This window comes from Leucopleurus acutus (assembly GCF_964270905.1).
Source record: "Leucopleurus acutus genome assembly, chromosome: 6".
Lineage (NCBI taxonomy): Eukaryota > Metazoa > Chordata > Mammalia > Artiodactyla > Delphinidae > Leucopleurus > Leucopleurus acutus.
In genome coordinates, this window is record NC_139149.1 from 57,740,459 (window position 1) to 57,765,879 (window position 25,421).

At 37.2% G+C, this 25,421-nt stretch overlaps 1 protein-coding gene across 2 annotated transcripts in view; it reads right to left on the bottom strand.

Annotated features, from left to right (window-relative positions):
- The window catches only part of TLK1 (tousled like kinase 1), a 152,312-nt gene that overhangs the window by 87,914 nt on the left and 38,977 nt on the right, over positions 1–25,421 (bottom strand). For both annotated transcript variants that reach the window (XM_082841632.1, XM_082841633.1), the window contains exon 2: positions 18,629–18,747. In XM_082841632.1, the coding sequence (XP_082697758.1) occupies positions 18,629–18,747 (119 nt within the window). The remainder of the gene's footprint in view (positions 1–18,628; positions 18,748–25,421) is intronic.

Below are 25,421 nucleotides of genomic sequence, written 5' to 3' on the forward strand. Positions count from 1 at the left end.
AAAATAAGACACATTTTTCATTTTCACCAAGAACTTTATTGAAAAACGTATTCACCCTTTTGTTCCACTACCTTCCGCCATTTTTCAGGCAACTTCATAATTTCACCTTCCCAAAATTTTTTATCTTTTTGAGCAAAGAACTGTTCCAGGTGCCTTTTACAGTCTTCCAAGGAACCGAAATTTTTTCCATTAAGAGAATTTTGTAAAGACTGAAGTAAATGGAAATCCAAAGGTGCAATGTTTGGTGAATATGGAGGATGAATCAGAACTTCCCAGCCAAGCTGTAACAGTTTTTGCCTGGTCATCAAAGAAACATGCGGTCTTGCATCATCCTGATGGAAGACTATACGTTTTCTGTTGACTAATTCTGGACGCTTTTCGTTGAGTGCTGCTTTTAGTTGGTCTAATTGGGAGCAGTACTTGTTGGAAATAATCATTTGGTTTTCCGGAAGGAGCTCATCACAGAGGACTCCCTTCCAATCCCACCATATACACAACATCACCTTCTCTGGATAAAGACTGGCCTTTGGTGTGGATGGTGGTGGTTCATTTCACTTGCCCCACAATCGCTTCCTTCCGTTCCACATTACCGTACAGTATCCACTTTTCATTGCCTGTCACAATTTGTTTTTAAAATGGAACATTTTCATTATGTTTAAGTAGAGACTTGCATTCGGAAATACAGTCAAGAAGGTGTTTTTCGCTTAACTTATATGGAACCCAAACATCAAAGCGATTAACATAACCAACCTGGTGCAAATGATTTTCAACGCTTGATTTGGATATTTTGAGTATGTCGGCTATCTCCTGCATGGTATAACGCTGATTGTTCTCAGTTAATGTCTCGATTTGATCACTATCAACTTCAACTGGTCTACCCAACCATGGAGCATCATCCAGCAAGAAATCTCCAGCACAAAACTTCGCAAACCATTTTTGACATGTTCGATCAGTCACAGCACCTTCTCCATACACTGCAGAAATCTTTTTTTGTGTTTCAGTTGCATTTTTACCTTTCTTGAAACAATAAAGCATAATAGGCCGAAAATGTTTTTCTTCCCTCTTCAGTATTAAAATGGCTACACAAAAATTCACCAGTTTTGGTAAGCCTTTTCTTTAAATGCACGCTGATATGACAGCTGTCACATATAATCTAACAAAATTGTTTGGAATGAAGTTAAAGACAACTAACTGCTACTAGAGCCATCTTATGGAGAAAAATGAATGAAACTTTTGGCCAATGCAATAAACTGGTGCAGCCACTATAGAAAACAGTGTGGAGTATCCTCAAAAAATTAAAAATGGAACTACCATATGATCCAGCATTTCCATTTCCAAGTATTTATCCTAAGAAAACAAAAAGAGTTAACTAAAAACGATATCCGCAACCATAAACAAGACCAAAAGACAACCTTCAGAATGGGAGAAAATATTTGCAAATGAAGCAACTGACAAAGGATTAATCTCCAAAATTTACAAGCAGCTCATGCAGCTTAATTAAAAAAAACAAACAACCCAATCCAAAAATGGGCAGAAGACCTAAATAGACATTTCTCCAAAGAAGATATACAGATTGCCAACGAACACATGAAAGAATGCTCAACATCATTAATCATTAGAGAAATGCAAATCAAAACTACAATGAGATATCATCTCACGCCAGTCAGAATGGCCATCATCAAAAAATCTACAAACAATAAATGCTGGAGAGGGTGTGGAGAAAAGAGAACAGTCTTGCACTGTTGGTGGGAATGTAAATTGATACAGCCACTATGGAGAACGGTATGGAGGTTCCTTAAAAAACTACAAATAGAACTACCATACGACCCAGCAATCCCACTACTGGGCATATACCCTGAGAAAACCAGAATTCAAAAAGAGTCATGTACCAAAATGTTCATTGCAGCTCTATTTACAATAGCCAGGACATGGAAGCAACCTAAGTGTCCATCAACAGATGAATGGGTAAAGAAGATGTGGCACATATATACAATGGAATATTACCCAGCCATAAAAAGAAACGAAATTGAGTTATTTGTAGTGAGGTGGATGGACCCAGAGTCTGTCATACAGAGTGAAGTAAGTCAGAAAGAGAAAAACAGATACCGTATGCTAACACATATATATGGAATCTAAGGGAAAAAAAAAAAAGGTCATGAAGAACCTAGGAGCAAGACGGGAATAAAGACACAGACCTACTAGAGAATGGACTTGAGGATATGGGGAGGGGGAAGGGTAAGCTGTGACAAAGTGAGAGAGTGTCATGGACATATATACACTACCAAACGTAAAATAGATAGCTAATGGGAAGCAACCGCATAGCACAGGGAGATCAGCTCGGTGCTTTGTGACCACCTAGAGGGATAGGAAAGGGAGGGTGGGAGGGAGGGAGATGCAAGAGGGAAGAGATATGGGAACATATGTATATGTATAACTGATTCACTTTGTTATAAAGCAGAAACTAACACATCATTGTAAAGCAATTATACTCCAATAAAGATGTTAAAAAAGAAAAAAAAAACAATGGGAAAAAATGATATCTGCACCCCAATGTTCACTGCAGCATTATTTACAATAGCCAAGACATGGAAGCAACCTAAGTGTCCATCAATTGATGAATGGATAAAGAAAATGTGGTGTGTGTGTGTGTGTGTGTGTGTGTGTATATATATATATATGAATACTATTCAGCCATTAAAAAAGGGAAATCTTGCCATTTTCGATGACATGGATGGTCCTAGAGGACATTATGCTAAGTGAAATAAGTCAAAGAAAGACAAATACCTTCTGATCTCACTTATTTGTGGAATCTTCAAAAACAGCAAACAGAAAAAACCCCAAGCTCACAGATACAGAGAAGAGACTGGTGGTTGCCAGCAGAGGGGGGGGTTGGGGGGGTGGGTAGAGGGGAGAAATGGATAAAAGGGGTCAACAGGTACAAACTTCCAGTTATAAAATAAATAAGTCTTGAGGACGTAACAGCATGGCAACGATAGTTAATAATACTGTATTTGCATATTTGGAAATTGCTGAGAGAGTAAACTTTAAAACTCATCACAAGGAAAAAAATTGTAACCAAGTATGGATGTTAACTAGGCTGCGGTAATCACTTTGCAACATATACAAATATGGAATCATTATGCTATACACATGTAATCTAATCTTACACATAATCTAATCTTACATGTAATGTAATCTTAAATGTTACCTATACCTCATTTAAAAATTTATGATTTTTTTTAAAAAAGAAAAGAATCTTGAAAGCAGCCAGAGAAAGATAACATATTACATTCATGAGAACAAAAAAGGATATGACTGATGGCTAGCTTGTCATAATGATATTGGAGGTCAGATTTCATCTCTGGAAAAGGTGAGCCAGGGAGAACTCTGGATTGAGACACATAAGGCACAGCTGAGGAAAGAGAAGACATTAAGTGCATGTCTACACACTAAATGAAGAGACTCAGCACCTTCCTGTGCTAAATTCTGGAAAGTCAGCAGCCAAACGTAAACTCTACAGGCTGGAGAGTACAGAATTTCTCTCTAGGAAAATAAACCATCTCAAGAGACAAGACTTACAGACACCAAGAATCAAAAATCTCTCAGAAAAATGACCCAGCCAAGTCATCCTACTGTAATAAGTCCTGCCTACTCAAACAATACTTCCAATAAGTGTTTCAGTGCCAAAAGCATAGATATGCAAAGCCCAATATCACCAGATGTCTGAAAAATATAAACAAATATTTTTTAAAAACCCATAAGAAAAAGACAATCCAGGGAGCAGGAAAAAAATTCACATAGAACTATTACTAATATCCTAGTGACAGCCAACTACGAAAATGAAACATTTCAAGAACAACCCAAGGGGACTTTTCCTTCTGGTCCAGTGGCTAAGACTCCACACTTCCACTGCTGGTTGGGGAACAAAGATCCTGCATGCTGTGCAGTGCAGCCAAAAAATAAATAAATAAATAACATTTTTTGTAATTAAAAAAAGAACTACCCCCCTCCCCCCAAAAAACAACCACCTGGAAATTAAAAATATGATAGCTGAAACACACAGGAAAAAAAAAAAAGGCTGAATTCAAAGATAAAATTGAAGAAATCTTTCCAGAAAGAGACCAAAAAACCTCAAAAAAAGAAAACTAGAGAATCAGTCCAAGAGGTACTGCTCCAAATGAGAGTTCCAGAAAAAAAAGAAAGAGAAAATTAATCAGCTAAAATTATCAAAGAAATAATTCAAGACTTTTCAAGAAGTGAGAGAGTAGCATTGACATATATACACTACCAAATGTAAAAAAGATAGCTAGTGGGAAGCAGCTACATTGCACAGGGAGATCAGCTCGGTGCTCTGTGACCACCTAGAGGGTTGGGATGGAGATGCACGAGGGAGGGGATATGGGGATATATGTATACATATAGCTGATTCACTTTATTATACAGCAGAAACTAACACAACATTGTAAAGCAATTTACTCCAATAAAGATGCTAAAAAAAAAAGGAACTGGAAAACATTAGTTTTTGGATTGGAAGGACACACTTTTGAACCAAGCACACTGGTTCAATGAAGATCCATACCAAGGCACATCAGGAATGAGAATGGCACTGGAGTGCTCAGGAGTAACACTGGAAGCTAGAAAGCAATGGAACAATGCCTTCAAAATTCTGTTAAAATGATTTCCAGGGCTTCCCTGGTGGCGCAGTGGTTGGGAATCCGCCTGCCAATGCAGGGGACGCAGGTTCGTGCCCCAGTCCGGGAAGATCCCACATGCCGCGGAGAGGCGGGGCCCATGAGCCACGGCTGCTGAGCTTGCGCGTCCGGAGCCTGTGCTCCGCAACGAGAGAGGCTACAACAGTAAGAGGCCCGCGTACCGAAAAAAAAAAAAAAGGATTTCCAACCTAGAATTCTACACCCAAACTAACAACCAAGTGGGAAGAGGAGAATATGCAAGGTCTCAAAAATCTGACTACCCATTTACCTTTTCTCAGGAAGTGACTAGAGAATCTGCTCCACCAAAACAAAAGAATAAACCAAGAAAGAGGAAAATATGGCATACAAGAAACAGGAGCTCAAACATGGGACAGACACAAAAAGAATTTCCATGATGACAAAGAAGAGGGATTCCAGAATGACAGGCACCCAGAAGAAACAGAGTAACTAGCCTAGGTAAGAATGGAAGAATGGAAGATTTCAGGGGTATGTCTACAGAAATATAAGAATAAAATAAATAAATTTATATTTGAAAATGAGAGGTTTACACACCTCTGCTGGAGATTATATGGATGCTTACACTGAACACTAACAAACTAAAGAAATAAATCAACTCTAGGAAAAACAAAAAGTTGTAAAAAAGAAGAAACATAATCATGGAATCTCACAGCTGTGAATAAAATTTAGTCATAACATAAACAATGAAATAATGACCTAACCCAAAACTAAAATATTTCTAAATCAGGATAGGGTCAGGGAAGTTTGAGTATTTCTACAGGGGTAGAGGGTTGGATCATTTAAGAGTTAACTCCTCATCTTCTATAACAGGAAGTCAATAAATATCTGAAACTGAAAAAAAAGAAAAAAAGACAAAGAACTATAATAGTCTTACTTAGAAACACAGACATAAATAAAACATATATAGTATAATAAATAAAAAGCTACAGGTGAGAAGGACTGCCTCTATGAAGAATAAATGTAGGGTTAAAAGAATGGAGCATGCTTCTACTAATTTTCATTATAGGCTTGGTAGGACAAGTTGACTTTTAAAACTATGACCATGGACTGTATGTCTTTTCCTTCTTGATCTGTAGGAATTCTTTACATATCCTTGGTATGAATCCTCTATGACTTGGCCTTTCACTCATACATTGGTATCATCTGAACACAGTTTCATTTATCAAATGGTTTCCTTTATGGCTAGAGCCTTTTGTGACCTATTTATGAAATCTGTCATTATTCTTATTAAAGCTTTATTATTTTTCACATTTAGATCTACAGTCACTTGAAATTGATTTTTCTATCATGGCAAGAAATGAAGGTCGAGTTGTTGTTTTTTCCCCATGTGGATATCCAATTGATCCAGCATCACCTATTATAAAAGACGACCCTTTCCACACCGCACTGCTGTGTCACCTTTGTCATATATCAAGTTACTATATATGAACGGCTCTGCTGCTGAAGTCTATTCTGTTCCACTGGTCTATTTTTCTTTCCTGTGTCAATATCACAGTGATGTAATTCTACTCCTTGGTATATAACTAAGAGAACTGAAAACATATGTCTACACAAAAACTTGTATCAGAGTGTTCACAGCAGCATTATTCATGTAAAAAATGGAAACAACCCAAATGTCCACCAATTGATGGATATACAAAATGTGACACACATCAATACAATGAAACATTCAGTTATAAAAAGAAATGAAGTATTAATACATACAACATTCATGAACCTTGAAAATATTATGCCAGGTGAAAAAAGCCAGACACAAAATGCTATGTACTATTATTCCATTTATATGAAATGTTCAGAAAAGAAAAATCCATAGAGACAGAAAGTAGACTAGTGGTTGCCAGGGGATGAAGTGTAGGGTAGGAAAGCAGGGGAATGAGGAGCTGCTGTGAATGTTTATAAGATTTCTTTTTGGGGTGATAAAAATATTCTGGACTTAGTGGTGATGGCTACACAGCTTTGTGATATACCAGAAACCACTGAAAAGTACACCTTAAAAGGGTCAATTTTATGGTATGTGAATTATATCTCAATACAAAAAGTTTCAAGTTATTGAGGAAAAGGGAGCACAGTTGGGGGGGAGTGTGACAAAATATAGTACATAATCATTTATACATTCAGACATACAGTATGTGCACATGCAAGCACACACAGACTTTTGAAGCCTTCAAAGCGAGAATAGAGCTGTTTTTTTTGCAGACATTCATGAGACATTTTTTAAAATATAAAAGCAACACAGGCACATAGAAAAAATTTCATTACAGAAATATAAATATTTCCCTCCCGCATTAGTCCTACTATTCAGAGGCAACAATTATTTTTAATTTAACTTAATTAATTAATTTCTTATTTTTGGCTGCGTTGGGTCTTCATTGCTGCGCACGCGCTTTCTCTAGTTGCGGCGAGTGGGGGGCTACCCTTCCTTGCAGCGCGTGGGCTTCTCGTTGTGGTGGCTTCTCTTTGTTGTGGAGCACAGGCTCTAGGCGCATGGGCTTCAGTAGTTGTGGCACTCAGGCTCAGTAGTTGTGGTCAGGCTCTAGAGCACAGGCTCAGTAGCTGTGGCGCACGGGCTTAGCTGCTCTGCGGCATGTGGGATCCTCCCAAACCAGGGCTCGAACCCATGTCCCTTGTATTGGCAGGTGGATTCTTAACCACTGCGCCACCAGGGAAAGTCCAAGAGGCAACAACTTTTTAAAAAAATTGTTTTTAATTAAAATTTTCAATAGGTAATGCAAACAAACTACTTCAGTTCATTTCTTATCGTCTTTCTAAGGCTGTATGTCTACGCTAACAAATTAAATATACGTTCATTGATTCCTCCCTTCTTACTCAAAAGATAACGTTATGCAGACCGTCCCACATCGCTTTCTTTTCTCTTTATGTTGGAAAAATTCCAAATCAATACATAGCTTCTTCATTCCTTTTCCTTTGCTACTTCCTTTCTTTCAAACAGGTGCAGAGTATTCCACTGGATGTACTACATTTCAATAATTCTTTATTGACCTTTCCATAAAAGATGAAGAATTTAGCTCACTGGCATCACAACTTCCCCTTCTTCCTGATATATTTTTATTTTCAAATCCTCAGTTACTTTCACTTCAAATAATAAACAAACTTTTTTTTCTTTAACTTTAAACTGTGTATGACTCCTTAATATGTAAAATAAAATAAATCTTTACATTTCCTCCTTCTCCCAACATGTTAGCTACACTATAACTTTACAGCAGTACAATTTATAACATTTACCTTTACCTCCTATCTGTATTCCTGCAACAGAGCCACAAACTCATGCCACAAGGATCTGTGGCAAGTAAAATTAACAGGTGAAGTAGGCTTGGGATAAGAAAAAAAAGTGGCATATGATAGAATAACAATTCTTTCTCTTCCAATTTTTGTTATCAGCTATGAACACTGAATTAGCAAATGGTGAATCCTTGATGTTAAGGGAAATACAGGATTAGGTTCCTGCAACCTTCTCGTCACAAGTTCATCAACCAATCAACACATAACATTGTTTTGTTTTTTGTTTTTTTATATATATATATCTTGGCTGTGCTGGGTCTCCATTGTGGCCTTCTCTCTAGTTGCGGCGTGCGGGCTGTCTAGTTGTGGCACACAGGCTTAATTGCCGCGCAGCATGTGGGATCTTAGTTCCCTGACCAGGGATCAAACCCACGTCCCCTGCATTGGAAGGCAGATTCTCAGCCACTGGACCACCAAGAAAGTCCCCATAACATTGTTTTATATAAAAGTGTGTTTCTGTTTAAAGACCCCTTGTTTAATACGTACTGTCAATTCATTCACATTGAATTCATGGCCAACAACACTGTAACTCATGCCTGAATGAAGCTAATCTAACAAGCATATTTTCCCCCTAAGGCACATCACAGTCTTCTTGTGCTTAGAACACTAGATAACACCTGACTACTACCCTGAGGGGTTATTTTAAACAGTAAAACTACCAACGAAAAGCACAAAAATGTAAAAAACATGGCATTAAGTAAACTGAGAAAAGAATACTTGTTTACAGTATGAGAGCTGAAAATGTAGGCAGAGGGTCACTTTATTCAGCCTCAGGCGACTCAGATTTTTCACCACTCTGCATATGCACAGGCCTGTGAATGACCAGCAAAAGCAATGTAAGTATTGGTTTTGAAGTTACAAATAAGTTGAATAAAGAGTATTGATTGTGTGTATCTATCAAATCAAGCTTATAATCATATTGTGCAAATCCTGTATAGCCTTGCTCTTTTATATATGTTTGAACAGTCAAAATCCAGAAGAATTATATTAAAATCCCTCAATATAGCTGTATTTTAATAAATTTACCATGTATTTTTAGAACTGTTTGCTATATAAAAGTTTATAACTGTCATATCTTTTTTATGGATGCTTAGTCCTTAAAAAGTATCTACCTTTGTTTCATTCAGGCGTTTGGTTTTGAAGACTGTTTCATTTGATACTCATTCATGCATTCAAAAATAATTATTGAGGGCCTTAGTACTGCTGTAGATGCTAGGGATATAGCAGTGAGAAAAAAAAACACTTAGGTCCAAGTGCTCATGAAGTTTACGTTATAAGAAGGGAAACAGACAATAAACAAACATATAAATATTTAGTAATATAAAAGGAACCAATAAGTACTTTAAAAAAACTAAGTAGAGAAAGGGGAGTGGTACAGGTATCATACCTATACATAGAGCAGTCAAAGAATGCCACTGTAAAGAGGTGACATTTGAGCAGAAGCTTGAATACAGTGAGAGAGAAGTGTGTTTGAGGCAAATGGCAAATAAACCAGTGTGAGTGCAGTAGTGGGACAGTTATTAGTTGAATAGGGTAGTCTAGAACTAGATCAGAAGGTCTACTTAGAGCATTGAATTTTATTTTAAATGTGATGGGAAGTCTTTGGAAGGGTCTGAAGTTGGGGAGAAACTGATCTCAAATTTGTATTTAATTCTACTTTCTTTTACTTTATGATTATCGGAACTATTTTCTTTCCAGTTACTTCCAATCTTTGTCATTTTGGGGGGATGTTTCCTGTCAACAGCCTAAAGATGGATTCTCATTTATTATCATAATATATACTTGGCTTTATTTCTTCCATATTATATAATCGCAGGTAAAAATAGAATATTTTTGTTTGCTCTTTCTCTCTTCCTCACTTTTATTAGACTAAATTTCTTTTTGTTCCTCCTCCTATACCTTATCACAGTAAAAGTTCTATGTACAGTATCTCTGTTGCTTGTGCTTATTACTTTCCTACTTTTAGCAAACATATAACCTTATTCTTCTCTATAGACAAATTAATGAATTATTCTGTAGTCCTAGATGATTTTCTTACCTTTCTCGCTGTTCCTCTTCTCCCAGAGCATGATCACTATCAGAAATATGATCCTTCAAATGCTTTTATTTCCACATTACAAACTCCCGATGTCACTATTATTAAAATTTGCCCCTATTAATACTGCATTTCACAGGCACATTATCACCATCAATTTAAATAAAAACACTGTAAGAGTCATTGCTCACCACTACATTACATTCTATAAGCTTTACCGTTATTTATTTATTTATTTATTTATGGCTGTGTTGGGTCATCGGTGCTGTGCACGGGCCTACACTTGTTTTTAAATTTAAATGAATATTTTTAAAATACAAGCTTATCCCCCAAAGAACAGTAAAACCAACATTAATTCAATATCATCATCCAACATACAGTCCATACTCAAATTTCCCCTGTTGTCTCAAAAATGTCATTTAAAACTGTTTTTCTCCCAATCCAGGAGCAAATTAGAACCCACGGATTCACACATTGCATTTGGCTACTAAGTCTCTTTCGTCTCATCCAACCTAGAACAGTCCCTCTGCTTCCCTTTGTTCTTCATGGCACTGAATACTTTTAAAGAGTCCAGGCCAGCAGGATGTCCCAGGAGTACTTCCTCATGACTAAATTCAAATCAAACATTTCCAGCATGAAAACTACAGGTGATGAGTGTTCTTCCTATTGCATCACCCTCAGGATACATATAATGTCAGGCTCTCTGTGACACTGCCAATGCAAAGCTTGACCTTACCTGTTATGGTGGTAACCAACAAATCTCTCCTTTTTAAAGGCATATTTTCTCTTTTATAATTAATAACTAATCTATAGAGTGAAACTTTGAGACCTTGTAAAACACTGTTCTCCAAAACATTTTACTAAATGGTTTTAGCATCCATTGATGATCCTTACCTTAATCAATAATTATACTAGGAAATACTGTGTTGATTTTCTGATTCTATATTCCTTCTACATTAGGTAACATTCTTCTAAGAGACTGCCACATAACGATAAGCATACCTAGCTTGGTTCCTAAGTACCATTCCTCACTAAAATGAAGCAGGGCTCTTTGAAAAGGTCTGTTCACATTCAGCACAGAGACCACAGTGATACTAGAGACAGATGGTAGAGATGTGTATGTATACATAAGCATAAAATTGGCAAAAATATTTATCTTTCTTAAATCTAGATAGAGTATACTAGTATTCTTTGTAAAATATTTTCAATTTTTCTAAAGGTATAGTATTTTTTGAAAAGTAAAGTGTTGTTTAAAAAACAAACAAAAGGGCTTCCCTGGTGGCGCAGTGGTTGAGAGTCCGCCTGCCGATGCACGGGACACGGGTTCGTGCTCCGGTCCGGGAAGATCCCACATGCCACGGAGCGGCTGGGCCCGTGAGCCATGGCCGCTGAGCCTGTGTGTCCGGAGCCTGTGCTCCGCAACGGGAGAGGCCACAACAGTGAGAGGCCCACATACCACAACAAAACAAAACAAAACAAAACAAAACAAAACAAACAAACAAACAAAAACCGGGGGTAGGAGGGGAGACCCTGCAGAAATGCATAAATATCAGTTTGAGAGAACAGAAATAAAAAGATGGGTATAGATTGTCATCATAAAACCAAAACTAGAATATGTAACTTTAAAACATCAGAAAAAACTCCATTTGTCCAATGGAAAGCAACGAGTAAAAGGGAATAAAAGTCAAGTACGATTAGAAGATATCAGCCAATAGATGGCAGAACCAAGTCAGAAAATAAAAATAATTATAATGGACTAAACCCACCATTTAAGAGATAAAAATGCTCATATTCCATCAAAAAAAGCTGACATATTGTCTACAAGAAACACACTTAAAAACAATAAAAATTAAAGAATAGAAAAACATATACCTAACATGAACCAAAAGAAAGTTGAGGATAGTATTCTTAAGATTTGAAAAAAACAAGTATTTAAAAAAAAATTATATAGTCATGAAACGAAAAGAAGATATATGCATGTAAAAATATAGCCTCAAAATACATCAAGCAAAAACTGATAAACTACAAGCTGAAATGCATAAAGCTAAAATTTATACATCAATAATCACAGTTAAATACAATTAGGAGCTATTAGATATGAAATGTTTATAAAACAGGGCACATTTCAGGATTGATGCCATATGAACTATATTTTGAAAATGTAATGCAATAAATTATAAGTCTGTAACAAAAGAATAGCTCAAAATAACTAATAATCTAAGAGGAAGGAATATACAAATGTTTATAGTAGCTTTATCTGTAATTCTTAAAATATTGAAAGTAACCTAAATGTTCCTTATCTAGAAGAAATGGATTAAAAAGAACTGTGGTATACTTTTACACACTACTATATAAAAAATAGATAATCAACAAGGACCTACTGTATAGCACAGGAAACTGTACTCTATAATAGAAAAGAATCTAAAAAAGAATATATTATACATATATATGTATGTATAACTGAATCTGCTGTACATCTGAAACACAACATTGTAAGTCAACTATATTTCAGTAAAAAAATTTTTAAAAATTGTATATTTTATACAATAGGATACTATTAAATAATAAAAAGTAACTATTGGTAACATTACAACAACATGAATGAATCTCAAAGAAATGCATTAAGCTAACTTATAAAAAGTCAGACTCAAAAGGCTACATATTTACAATACTTACCCCATTTATATGACATGCTTGCAAAGGCAAAACTATAAAAACAGAAAACAGATAAGTGGTTGCCAGAGGCAACCTAAAGGGGTAGAGTGCAAAAGGACACCGGGGAGTATTTTGGGAACTATTTTATATCTTAATTGTGGTGGCAGTTACACAATTGTATACATTCACAAAACTTATAGCAGAAATATATGATAAAAAAGGGTGAATTTTACCCTATGTAAATTATACATAACTTAATAAAAACCATGGGGGGGCTCTCATAACCAAACACTTAAAATCTATACATTTTATCGTATGTTAATTCTGTCTTTATATAAATAAATAAATAATCTGATTCATTCAACTCAATAGCTGGAAGAACAGCCACGAAGCAAATCCAAAGTAACAAGTAAATTATGATGATAGAAATCAATGGGGGAAAAAAAAGTGAAATAGATTAAAACCAATATCTGTTTCTTTGATTAGTCAGAGCTCTGGCAAGAATGAACAGAAAAGGAGAACTGAAAGAATAAACGGAAATGAAATAACAAAGGAGATTTTTTAAAGTGTTATAACCATACACTAATAAGTTTGAAAAGCTTAATTGAAATAGATTAATAAACTAAGTAATATTAAAGAAATTTAAATGGTAGTGAAAGACCTTCCTTGCAAAAAACCCCAGGCCAAGACAGTTTTACAGGTAAATGTCTACTCATCTTCCCATGAACATTTTGTACCACATACAGGACGTTGAAAAAACTGAAAATAGTGAAAGAAGCAGCAGTTCATTTTATGGGGCTAGCTAGTGTGACACTGTTTTATAAAACAGACAAGGTAGAGTGATGAAAATGTTCTGTACCTTAAAAGGAACATGGATTACTACGAGTGTACACATTTGTCAAAACTCACTAAATTATTACTCTTCAGGTCTGTGCATCTATTTCTCTTATAAGCATATATGTAAAAATCCTAACTAAAATAGTTAATCATGTATTAAATCCAAAAGTATTTTTTTTTTAATTTTTTTTTTTTTATAATGATTCCTTCTTTTTCTTTTTATAAATTTATTTATTTATTTATTTTTGGTTGTGTTGGGTCTTCGTTGTTGCTGCACGGGCTTTCTTTAGTTGGGTCGAGTGGGGGCTACCCTTTGTTGCGGTGCACGGGCTTCTCATTGTGGTGGCTTCTCTTGTTGCGGAGCACGGGCTTCTACTTGTGGTGGCTTCTCTTGTTGTGGAGCATGGGCTCTAGGTGCATGGGCTTCAGTAGTTGTGGCACACGGGCTCAGTAGTTGTGGCTCGCAGGCTCTAGAGCACAGGCTCAGTAGTTGTGGAGCACGGCCTTAGTTGCTCTGCGGCATGTGGGATCTTCCCGGACCAGGGCTCGAACCCGTGTCCCCTGCATTGGCAGGCGGACTCTTAACCACTGTGCCACCAGGGAAGCCCCAAAAGTATTTTTTAATATTTATTTATCTTTATTCTTTTGGCTCCGTCGGGACATCGTGCGTGGGCTTCTCTCTAGTTGTGGCGTGAGGGTTTTCTCTCTCTAGTTGTGGCGTGCATGCTCCAGAGCGCATGGGCTCTGTAGTTTGTGGCATGCAGGCTCTCTCGTTGAGGTGCGTGAGCTCAGTAGTTGTGGCGTGCAGACTTCTTTGTCCCACAGCATGTGGGATCTTAGTTCCCCGACCACAGATCGAACCTGCGTCCCCTGCATTGGCAGGCAGATTCTCTACCACTGGACCACCAGGGAAGTACCCTAATAAAGTATTTTTTAAAATAGTGTATCAGGGACTTCCCTGGTGGCACAGTGGTTAAGAATCTGCCTGCCAATGCAGGGGACGTGGGTTCGAGCCCTGGTCCAGGAAGACCCCACATGCCGCAGAGCAACTAAGCCCATGCACCACAACTACTGAGCCTGTGCTCTAGAGCCCACGAGCCGCAACTACTGAGCCCACATGCCACAACTACTGAAGCCTGCACGCCTGGAGCCCATGCTCCACAACAAGAGAAGCCACCACAGTGAAAAGCCCGCACGCTGCAATGAAGAGTAGCCCCTGCTCGCCACAACTAGAGAAAAGCCCATGTGCAGCAACGAAGACCCAACACAGCCAAAAATGAATAAATAAATAAAATAGTGTATCATAACCAAGTAGGGTTTATCACAGCAATGCAAACTTCAACTTTTTTTTAAATTTGTTATACTTATTATTTTTAAAACAAACAGAAACTTAACTAACCAGTAACAGAAAAGTTCTTCTGTAATTTGGTCATGGTTATATACACAAAACCTGTAACAAACACAACACTTAATGGAGAAACTTTAGATGATTCCTTCTCAACAAGACATAGTACTGAAGCTCATGACCAATATAAAAAAAAAAAATTGGGGGAAGATAACTATTTGTCTTAGAGAAACCTAGAGAATCAACAGAGTAGTACAACCAATAAGAGACCAAAAGCAAGACTGCTACATACAAGACCAGCCTATAAAAATTTTTAAAAATTCTAGGTCAGCAATAGCCAACTAGAAAATATAATAGAAAATACTTCAGCCACAAAAACTTTAAAGTATCCAGGAATAAGCCCCCAAAATTCATAAAAACTAGCCAAGAATTCTTAAGACCTCTACAGAGAGAACTGAACAAATGGAAAGACATTTCATGTACTTGGATGGGACAACCTAATCTTATAGATTTCAGTACTCCCAAAATTAATCTATAAATTCAATGCATTCAGAATAAAAATTCCATTTGAATCTTTTAAGGAAAAAGATACAAATAAGTTATTACAGAAGAATAATCCCCAAATGCTAACAAGCAAATAAAGAGATGCTCAAATTTTATATGAGGGAATAAAGATCCATAAATAATTAGGTCAACCTTACAAAAGAAGATTAAAGGAGAGACTTGCTCTACCATATAAAGAAGACATACCAAAATACAACTGTATTCTTTTTTATGTGATACTGGCCCAAGAACACAGAGAGACCACCAGAACATTAGAGAAATCTCAGACACAGATTGGTATATACACATGGCAACTTAATATATGATACAGGTGCCAGCACAAGTCAGTGGGAAAATATGGATAATTTAAGAAGCATTGTGGAGAAAACTGGTTTACTACATGGAGAAAAATAAAACTCGATCTCTATCAATACTATGTAAAAGATAAGGCCTCGGACTAAAGAGTAAATATAAAAGTAAAACTGTACAATTAATAAAAGGAGCTGTAGAATATCTTTGTGCTTCAGGGGTGGGGAAGAAGTATTTAACTTTTAGAATACCATCAGAGTCCACTGGACCCAATTTTAGTTTTTTAGCTTCTTTTTCAAGTAATTCTGTTTATAATAATTAATATTTCAGGACTTTTATTCTCTCTTAGAGATAATCCATAGAATAAAACTAAGATTTATTTTTAATAGAATAAAACACATTCTAGCTTGCAATTAACTACCAGATGTCCACTGGCCTTTCATCAATCTACAATACATTATGGGATCTTACTGATCTTACTTTTCCTATATTTTGTTATTACACCATCCTAGGAACTCATCATTACTTATCACTGTTCCTCAATTATTCCCAACTACGCTAGTACAAAGAAAAACCACTAAAATAAAAAGAAAATGGAAGAATGATGGTACGATAGGCAAAATATTGGCCTCCCAGTGATGTCCATGCCCTAAACAGCAGAATCTGTGAATGTTATTTTACATGGCAAAAGGGACTTGCAGATGTGATTAAGGATAAGAAATTTGAGTTGGGGAAATTATACCAGGTTATCCAAATTGGGGTGGGCCCAATCTAATCACATGAGTACTTAAAATAGGCTATGGTCCAAAACATGTGACTGCCAAAGAACCGTAAGAGAGATACAACATTGCTGCCTTTGAAGATGGAGGAAGGAAACCACCACCCAAGGAATGCAGGCAGCCTCTCAAAGCTGGAAAAGGCAAGGCAAAAAGATCCTTCCCTAACGCCCCCAGAAAGGAATGCAGCCTTGCAGACACCTTGATTTTAGCCCAATGAGAGCGGTGTCAGACTTCTGATGCTACAGAACCGTAAGATAATAAACCTGTACTGTTTTGAGCAACTTAGTGATAATTTATTATAGTAGAAATAGAAAAACAACACAGATTTAATGACCTAAAAGGACGATGCAATAGTCAAATAAATTATGATCTTTTAGTTGTGTTCTTGCCTTGCCCAAAGTACCACATCATCTTTCAAAAATGTATAAATGACTAAGAAACCATCTTTGGAGTCTGATTTTAGCTTTCATTGACTCCAGCTGAGAATTAAGAAATTTTCATTTTCCACTTAAGATAATCAAGAGAAGAAAATGACAGAAAACAATTTATAATTATTAGACAAATCAGAAAATAAATACAAAGAGATAACAGCACCTAAAACTGATGATGGTGACACTGACTATATAAATGAAATCTGAGTCTTCAAATGACAGTATCCTAGATGAATTTTCTCAAATTCAAGAATCAATGAATTGGACAATATATTTCTAAGGGGAAAAAAAAAGGGAAACATGGTATTCTCATCAGTTAAGTCGTTCAACTGAAGGACTTCACCATATAATATTCTGCAACAAGAACTTGGACCATTTCATTATGCTCAAAGGACACATAACAATATCCTTCATCTTTTATGATGTTTGTGCACCAAGATTTACTTGATACAAAGTGATTTTTCAGTATGTTTAAATTCATATTAAAATTTCTAATAAAGTTGTTTTTCATTATAGTTTTATTCTTATTGTTGTAAATTAGTAAAATAACAAAATATAAACATAGCAAAAAGGTCTATTTGACCCAGATGGTTAATGGTGACGACTGTTTTTCTTAGGTACAGACCATAAAGCAAAAAAATTGGTGAGTCTGAATACAACAAAATTAAATACTTCTGTACAATGATGGATACCATGAACAAGGTTAACAGACACGACAAAATGGCAAAAGGTATTTGCACTGTATGTAATCAACATGGAATAAATATGTAGAATATACAAGGAACATGGGAAAATCAGTTTGAAAAAGAAAGTAATTCTGACAGAAAAATAGGCAAAGAACTGCAACAATTTATAAGACTCCCAAAAAGCTAACAAGCATTGAAGAAATGCTCAAAATAATTGGTGGTACAAGTAAGACAAAGATACATTATTTTGTACCAACTGGACTATCAAAAATGAGGAATCTGGATGATGCCAAGTGTTTCTGGGATATGGAGATATAGAAACAGTTGTATAAAACTAATCTGTTAAGAGTGCAGGTTAGTTTTATTAGTTTTATACAACTGTTCTGAATAGCAATCTTGTGCTGTTTATTCAATTTAAATCTATACATACCCTATGCCTTATCAATTCTGCTCTTGGGAATATATTCTAAACAAATGCTCACAAAGTTCCATAAGGGAACAATTACAAGAAATTCACTGCAGTGTGAGGTAGTGGGGAGTTGGAGACAACCTGATATCTACCACTGGAAGGCCCAACAGATACACTATTAATTTTATGCAGCAGTGAGCAGCAGTGGATTAGTGTACAGATAGGAACACACAATAGAAACATGGGTGATGAGGCGAGGAAGAAGCAAAAACAAAGGACAGGAGAGGTAAAAGTTATGTAAATGGGAGAAAGGCAGTACAATCTACCAAGCTCCTTTTTACCCCTGAAACCTGTAACCTATTATGCTATATTATAACATAATGCCCCAAAATATATTATGCTATACTAGAAATCAGGTATAAAAACACTGGATTTTTTTCTACACATTATAAAAATTATAGTAAGTATAATTTGCTGTTAAGTACGTATGTAGGGATCCTTTACGAAATATATTTTATATCATTTAATACAAGGAAAAAATGTCAAATAAAGATTACAATTTTACTCACTTTAGCTCCAACACTGCAACTGCCCGTGCTCCCAGTGCTCCCACTTGCAACTCCTGTAAATCTAGCTTCCAATAATTCTTGCCTTCTTGGATCCAGACTATGAAGCTCATCCATTGCACCTATTAAGATAAAAAAAAAAACAAAAGTACATGCACATACATATATATGTATTTATATACACACATCACAAAATATGTGTATGTAATTAGTTCAGATGTAAATATAAACTCAGTGAACTCTAAAAACAAATGAAAGTAAGGACTTAAAGATTTTTATAATGTCCACACTTATTTATCAAAATAATCTATGGTGATGGTGGATTTCCAATACTTTTTTTTTTTTTGCGGTACGCGGGCCTCTCACTGTTGTGGCCTCTCCCGTTGCGGAGCACAGGCTCCAGACGTGCAGGCTCAGCGGCCATGCTCACGGGCCCAGCCGCTCCGCGGCATGTGGGATCTTCCCGGACCGGAGCACGAACCCACGTCCCCTGCATCGGCAGGCGGACTCTCAACCACTGCGCCACCAGGGAAGCCCCTCCAATACTTTTGACTGCAATCTACACTGACATATATTTTCACCCAAATCAGTACACACATACATACATATATTAAAAGTTCCACAAATACTTCTTACAGTATGCAGTACACGCCAATATTTTCTAGTCTATTCTAGTCCATTAAAAAGGAAAAACACTGATTGTGAGCTATTAAACTGATTTCATGAGCCATTAATGGACCCAGGTCCATAGCCTGAAAAATACCACTTCTCATAATGCAATCTCCCTATTCTAAGCTGATACAGAATTTTGGCACTAAGTGGTATTATTGCTTATTTTGCTTATATATACTTTATCTAACTAATTTTAAACTGGGAAGATTCTTATTACTGTCACATCCCCATAATTTTTTGTACAATTGATAGTTTTCAGTTTCTATCAGACAGACAGAAAACACACACATATATCAAGCAGATAACTGAGGTAACATCTATTATTGAACAATAACCCTGAAGATTAAGGGGGAAAAAAATGAGTGCCCTCCTGTAACTGCTACTATGCAAACTAAAGCACCACAAATTCTAGTTAAAGTTCAATTAAACTCTTAAAAATTATTTTATCCATGTCTGCTAATTCTCTACTGATAAAACCTTAGAACTGACATAAATAATTGGTTCTCAAAGGGACTAGGGAGGATATTATCAGAATTCAGAATCACATGGGGAGCATTTATAAATTACACTAGACCACTTCCATGTACCCTGACATTCCTCTCCTAAAGGTTAAGAGCTATTCCTATAGATCTTACCTTTAAAGTTCCCTTCATTACCTTCCATCTTCATCTGGATAGAGGACTACATGGATAATGGCCATCCTTCCATGTTTATTAGCATTCCTGTACCTGCATATATCTTCCCTGGCCATTCCTCATTCTTCCATCTTAGACAAAAAGGTAGCTACCTTCAAAAAACTAAAGCCTAAGGTTCTTGCTTTTGATCCCATTCCTTCTTGATATTCAAGGAATCTTGCATTTGCATGTAACCCCCCCTCTCTCTTGCATCTTGTCCCTCCCTGCCTCCTTCTGCCTTGTTTATATGTCTTTAAAAAGGAAAAAACAAAAACAAAAGAACTTTTGCTTGAATTTCATGCTATTAATATTATCATTTAATCCCTTCCTTGAACTAGTGATTTATAGCCCTATCCTCCTTAGGTTCCTGAAATCTGGTTTCTATTATAAGTATACTCCTGACAATGTACTTTCAAGTATCACCAGGACTTCCAATTTTTTTCTGATTCTGCTATTACATCAGAAACAGTCATTGTCAGATGATAGATAGATAGATAAGAAGAGCATTTGCTCCAAGGCTCTGATTTTTTTTCCCATTTTCTTCCTAATGTTTGACAAGCAGAAGTGTCTAATTTTGGTGAAGTGAAAATTATCTAATTTTTCTATTTACAGTTATTATCTATCTATTCTTTCCAAGAAAACTTTGCATGTCCCAAAGTAAAAAACATAGTGGATTTAACCAAGATGGCAGAGTAGAAGGACGTGCTCTGCGAGAACACCAGAATCACAACTAGCTGCTGGACAATCATCAACAGGAAGACACTGGAACTCACCAAAAAAGATACCCCACATCCAAAGACAAAGGAGAAGCCACAATGAGATGGTAGGAGGGGCGCAATCACAGTAAAATCAAATCCCATAACTGCTGGGTGGGTGACTCACAGACTGGAGAACACTTATACCACAGAAGTCCACCTACTGGAGTGAAGGTTCTGAGCGCCACATCAGGCTTCCCAACCTGGGGGTCGGGCAATGGGAAGAGGAATTCCTAGAGAATCAGACTTTGAAGGCTAGTGAGAATTGATTGCAGGACTTCAACAGGACTGGGGGAAACAGAGACTCCACTCTTGGGGGACACACACAAAGTTATTTGCATATCAGGACCCAGGGGAAAGAGCAGTGATCCCTGGGGAGACTGAACCAGACCTACCTGCCAGTGTTGGAGGGTCTCCTGCAGAGGTGGGGGGATGGCTCTGTTTCACTGTGGGGACAAGGACACTGGCAGCAGAAGTTCTCGGAGTTACTCGTTGGCATGAGCCCTCCCACAGTCTGTCATTAGCCCCACCAAAGAGCCCAGGTAGCCTCCAGTGTTGGGTTGTCTCAGGCCAAACAACCAACAGGGAGGGAACCCAGCCCCACCCATCAGCAGTCAAGCGGATTAAAGTTTTAGTGAGCTCTGCCCACCAGAGCAACAGCCAGCTCTACCCACCACCAGTCCCTCCCATCAAGCCTCTTAGATAGCCTCATCCACCAGAGGGCAGACAGTAGAAGAAGAACTACAATCCTGCAGCCTGTGGAACAAAAACCACATTCACAAAAAGACAGAAAAGATGAAAAGGCAGAGGGCTATGTACCAGATGAAGGAACAAGATAAAACCCCAGAAAAACAACTAAATGAAGTGGAGACAGGCAAACCTCCAGAAAACGAATTCAGAATAATGATACCGAAGATGATCCAGAACCTCGGAAAAAGAATGGAGGCAAAGATCAAGGAGGTGCAAGAAATGTTTAACAAAGACCTAGAAGAATTAAAGAACAAGCAAACAGAGATAAACATTACAATAAATGAAATGAAAACTACACTAGAAGGAATCAATATCAGAATAACTGAGGCAGAAGAATGGATAAGTGACCTGGAAGACAGTATGGTGGAATTCACTGCTGCAGAATAGACTAAAGAAAAAAGAATGAAAAGAAATGAAGACAGCCTAAGAGACCTCTGGGTCAACATTAAACTCAACAACATTCACATTATAGGGGTCCCAGAGGAGAAGAGAGAGAGAAAGGACCAGAGAAAATATTTGAAGAGATTATACTCGAAAACTTCCCTAACATGGGAAAGGAAATAGCCACCCAAGTCCAAAAAACGCAGCTGAGTCCCATACAGGATAAACCAAGGAGAAACATGCCAAGACACATAGTAATCAAATTGGCAAAAATGAAAGACAAAGAAAAATTATTGAAAGCAGCAAGGGAAAAATAACAAATAACACACAAGGGAACTCCCGTAAGGTTAACAGCTGATTTCTCAGCAGAAACTCTACAAGCCAGAAGGGAGTGGCATGATATACTTAAAGAGATGAAAGGGAAGAACCTACAACCAAGATTACTCTACCCTGCAAGGATCTCATTCAGATTCGATGGAGAAATAAGAAGCCTTACAGACAAGCAAAAGCTAAGAGAATTCAGCACCACCAAACAAGCTCTACAACAAATGCTAAAGGAACTTCTCTAAGTGGGAAACACAAGAGAAGAAAAGGACCTACAAAAAAGAACCCAAGGGCTTCCATGGTGGCGCAGTGGTTGAGAGTCCGCCTGCCGATGCAGGGGACACGGGTTCGTGCCCTGGTCTGAAAAGATCCCACGTGCCCTGGTCCGGGAAGATCCCACATGCCGCGGAGTGGCTGGGCCCGTGAGCCATGGTCGCTGAGCCTGTGCGTCCAGAGCCTGTGCTCCACAACAGGAGAGGCCACAACAGTGAGAGGCCTGCAAATCGTAAAAAAAGAAACCAAAAAAAACCACGAACCCAAAACAATAAAGAAAATGGTCATAGGAACATACAGATCGATAATTACCTTAAATGTGAATGGATTAAATGCTCCAACCAAAAGACACAGGCTGCTGAATGGATACAAAACCAAGACCCATATATATGCTGTCTACAAGAGACCCACTTCAAACCTAGGGACACATACAGACTGAAAGTGAGGGGATGGAAAAAGATATTCCATACAAATGGAAAACAAAAGAAAGCTGGAGTAGCAATACTTGTATCAGATAAAATAGATGTTAAAATAAAGAATGTTACAAGAGACAAGGAAGGACACTACATAATGATCAAGGGATCAATCCAAGAAAAAGATATAACAATTATAAATATATATGCACCCAACATAGGAGCACCTCAATATATAAGGCAACTGCTAACAGCTATAAAAGAGTAAATCGACAGTAGCACAATAATAGTGGGGGACTTTAACACCTCACTTACACCAATGGACAGATCATCCAAAATGCAAATAAATAAGTAAACACAAACTTGAAATAACACAAGAGACCAAATAGATTTAATGGATATTTATAGGACATTCCATCCAAAAACAGATTACACTTTCTTCTCAATTGCGCATGGAACATTCTCAAGGATAGATCACATCTTGGGTCACAAATCAAGCCTCAGTAAATTTAAGAAAACTGAAATCATATCAAGCATCTTTTCTGACCACAACACTATGAGATTAGAAATCTATTACAGGGAAAAAAACGTAAAAAACACAAACACATGGAGGCTAAATAATACGTTACTAAATAACCAAGAGGTCACTGAAGAAATCAAAGAGGCAATCAAAAAATACCTAGAGACCAATGACAATGAAAACACGACGATCCAAAACCTATGGGATGCAGCAAAAGCAGTTCTAAGAGGGAAGTTTATAGCTGTACAAGCCTACCTCAAGAAACAAGAAAAATCTCAAGTAAACAATCTAACCTTACACCTAAAGAAACTAGAGAAAGAAGAATAAACAAAACCCAAGGTTAGCAGAAGAAAAGAAATCATAAAGATCAGAGCAGAAATAAATGAAATAGAAACAAAGAAAACAGCAAAGATCAATAAAACTAAAAGCTGGTTCTTTGAGAAGATAAACAAAATCGATAAACCATTAGCCAGACTCATCAAGAAAAAGAGGGAGAGGACTCAAATCAATAGAATTAGAAATGAAAAAGGAGAAGTTACAAAAGACACTGCAGAAATATAAAGCATCCTAAGAGGCTACTACAAGCAACTCTATGCCAATAAAATGGACAACCTGGAAGAAATGGACAAATTCTTAGAAAGGTATAACCTTCCAAGACTGAACCAGGAAGAAACACAAAATATGAACAGACCAATCACAAGTAATGAAATTGAAACGCTGATTAAAAATCTTCCAACAGGGCTTCCCTGGTGGCGCAGTGGTTGACAGTCCGCCTCCCGATGCAGGGGACACGGGTTCGTGCCCTGGTCCGGGAAGATCCCACATGCCATGGAGCGGCTAGGCCTGTGAGCCATGGCAGCTGAGCCTGCGCATCCAGAGCCTGTGCTCCGCAACGGGAGAGGCCACAACAATGAGAGGCCCGTGTACTGCAAAAAAAAAAAAAAAAAAAAAAGAAATCTTCCAACAAACAGAAGTCCAGGACCCAGACAGCTTCACAGGTGAATTCTATCAAACATTTAGAGATGAGCTAACACCCATCCTTCTCAAACTCTTCCAAAAAATTGCGGAGGAAGGAACACTCCCAAACTCATGCTATGAGGCCACCATCATCCTGATCCCAAAACCAGACAAATATACTACAAAAAAAGAAAATTACAGACCAATATCACTGATGAATATAGATGCAAAAATCCTCAACAAAATACTAGCAAAAAGAATCCAACAACACATTAAAAGGATCATACACCATGATCAAGTGAGATTTATCCCAGGGATGCCAGGATTCTTCAATATATGCAAATCAATCAATGTGATACACCATATTAACAAACTGAAGAAGAAAAACCATATGATCATCTCAACAGATGCAGAAAGCTTTTGACAAAATTCAACACCCATTTATGATAAAAACTCTCCAGAAAGTGGGCACAGAGGGAACCTACCTCAACATACTAAAGGGCATATATGACAAGCCCACAGCAAACATCATTCTCAATGGTGAAAAATTAAAAGCATGTCCTCTAAGATCAGGAACGAGGTAAGGATGTCCACTCTCACCACTATTATTCAACAGTTTTAGAAGTCCTAGTCACGGCAATCAGAGAAGAAAAAGAAATAAAAGGAATGCAAATTGGAAAAGAAGAAGTAAAACTGTCACTGTTTGCAGATGACATGATACTATACATAGAGAATCCTAAAAATGCCACCAGAAAACTACTAGAGGTAATCAATGAATTTGGTAAAGTTGCAGGACACAAAATTAATGCACAAAAATCTCTTGCATTCCTATACACTAATAAGGAAAGATCTGAAAGAGAAATTAAGGAAACAGTGCCATTTACCATTGCAACAAAAAGAATAAAATACCTAGGAATAAACCTACCTAGGAAGACAAAAGACCTGTGTGCAGAAAACTATAAGACACGGATGAAAGAAATTAAAGATGATATCAACAGGGCTTCCCTGGTGGCGCAGTGGTTGAGAGTCTGCCTGCTGATGCAGGGGACGTGGGTTCGTGCCCCAGTCTGGGAAGAT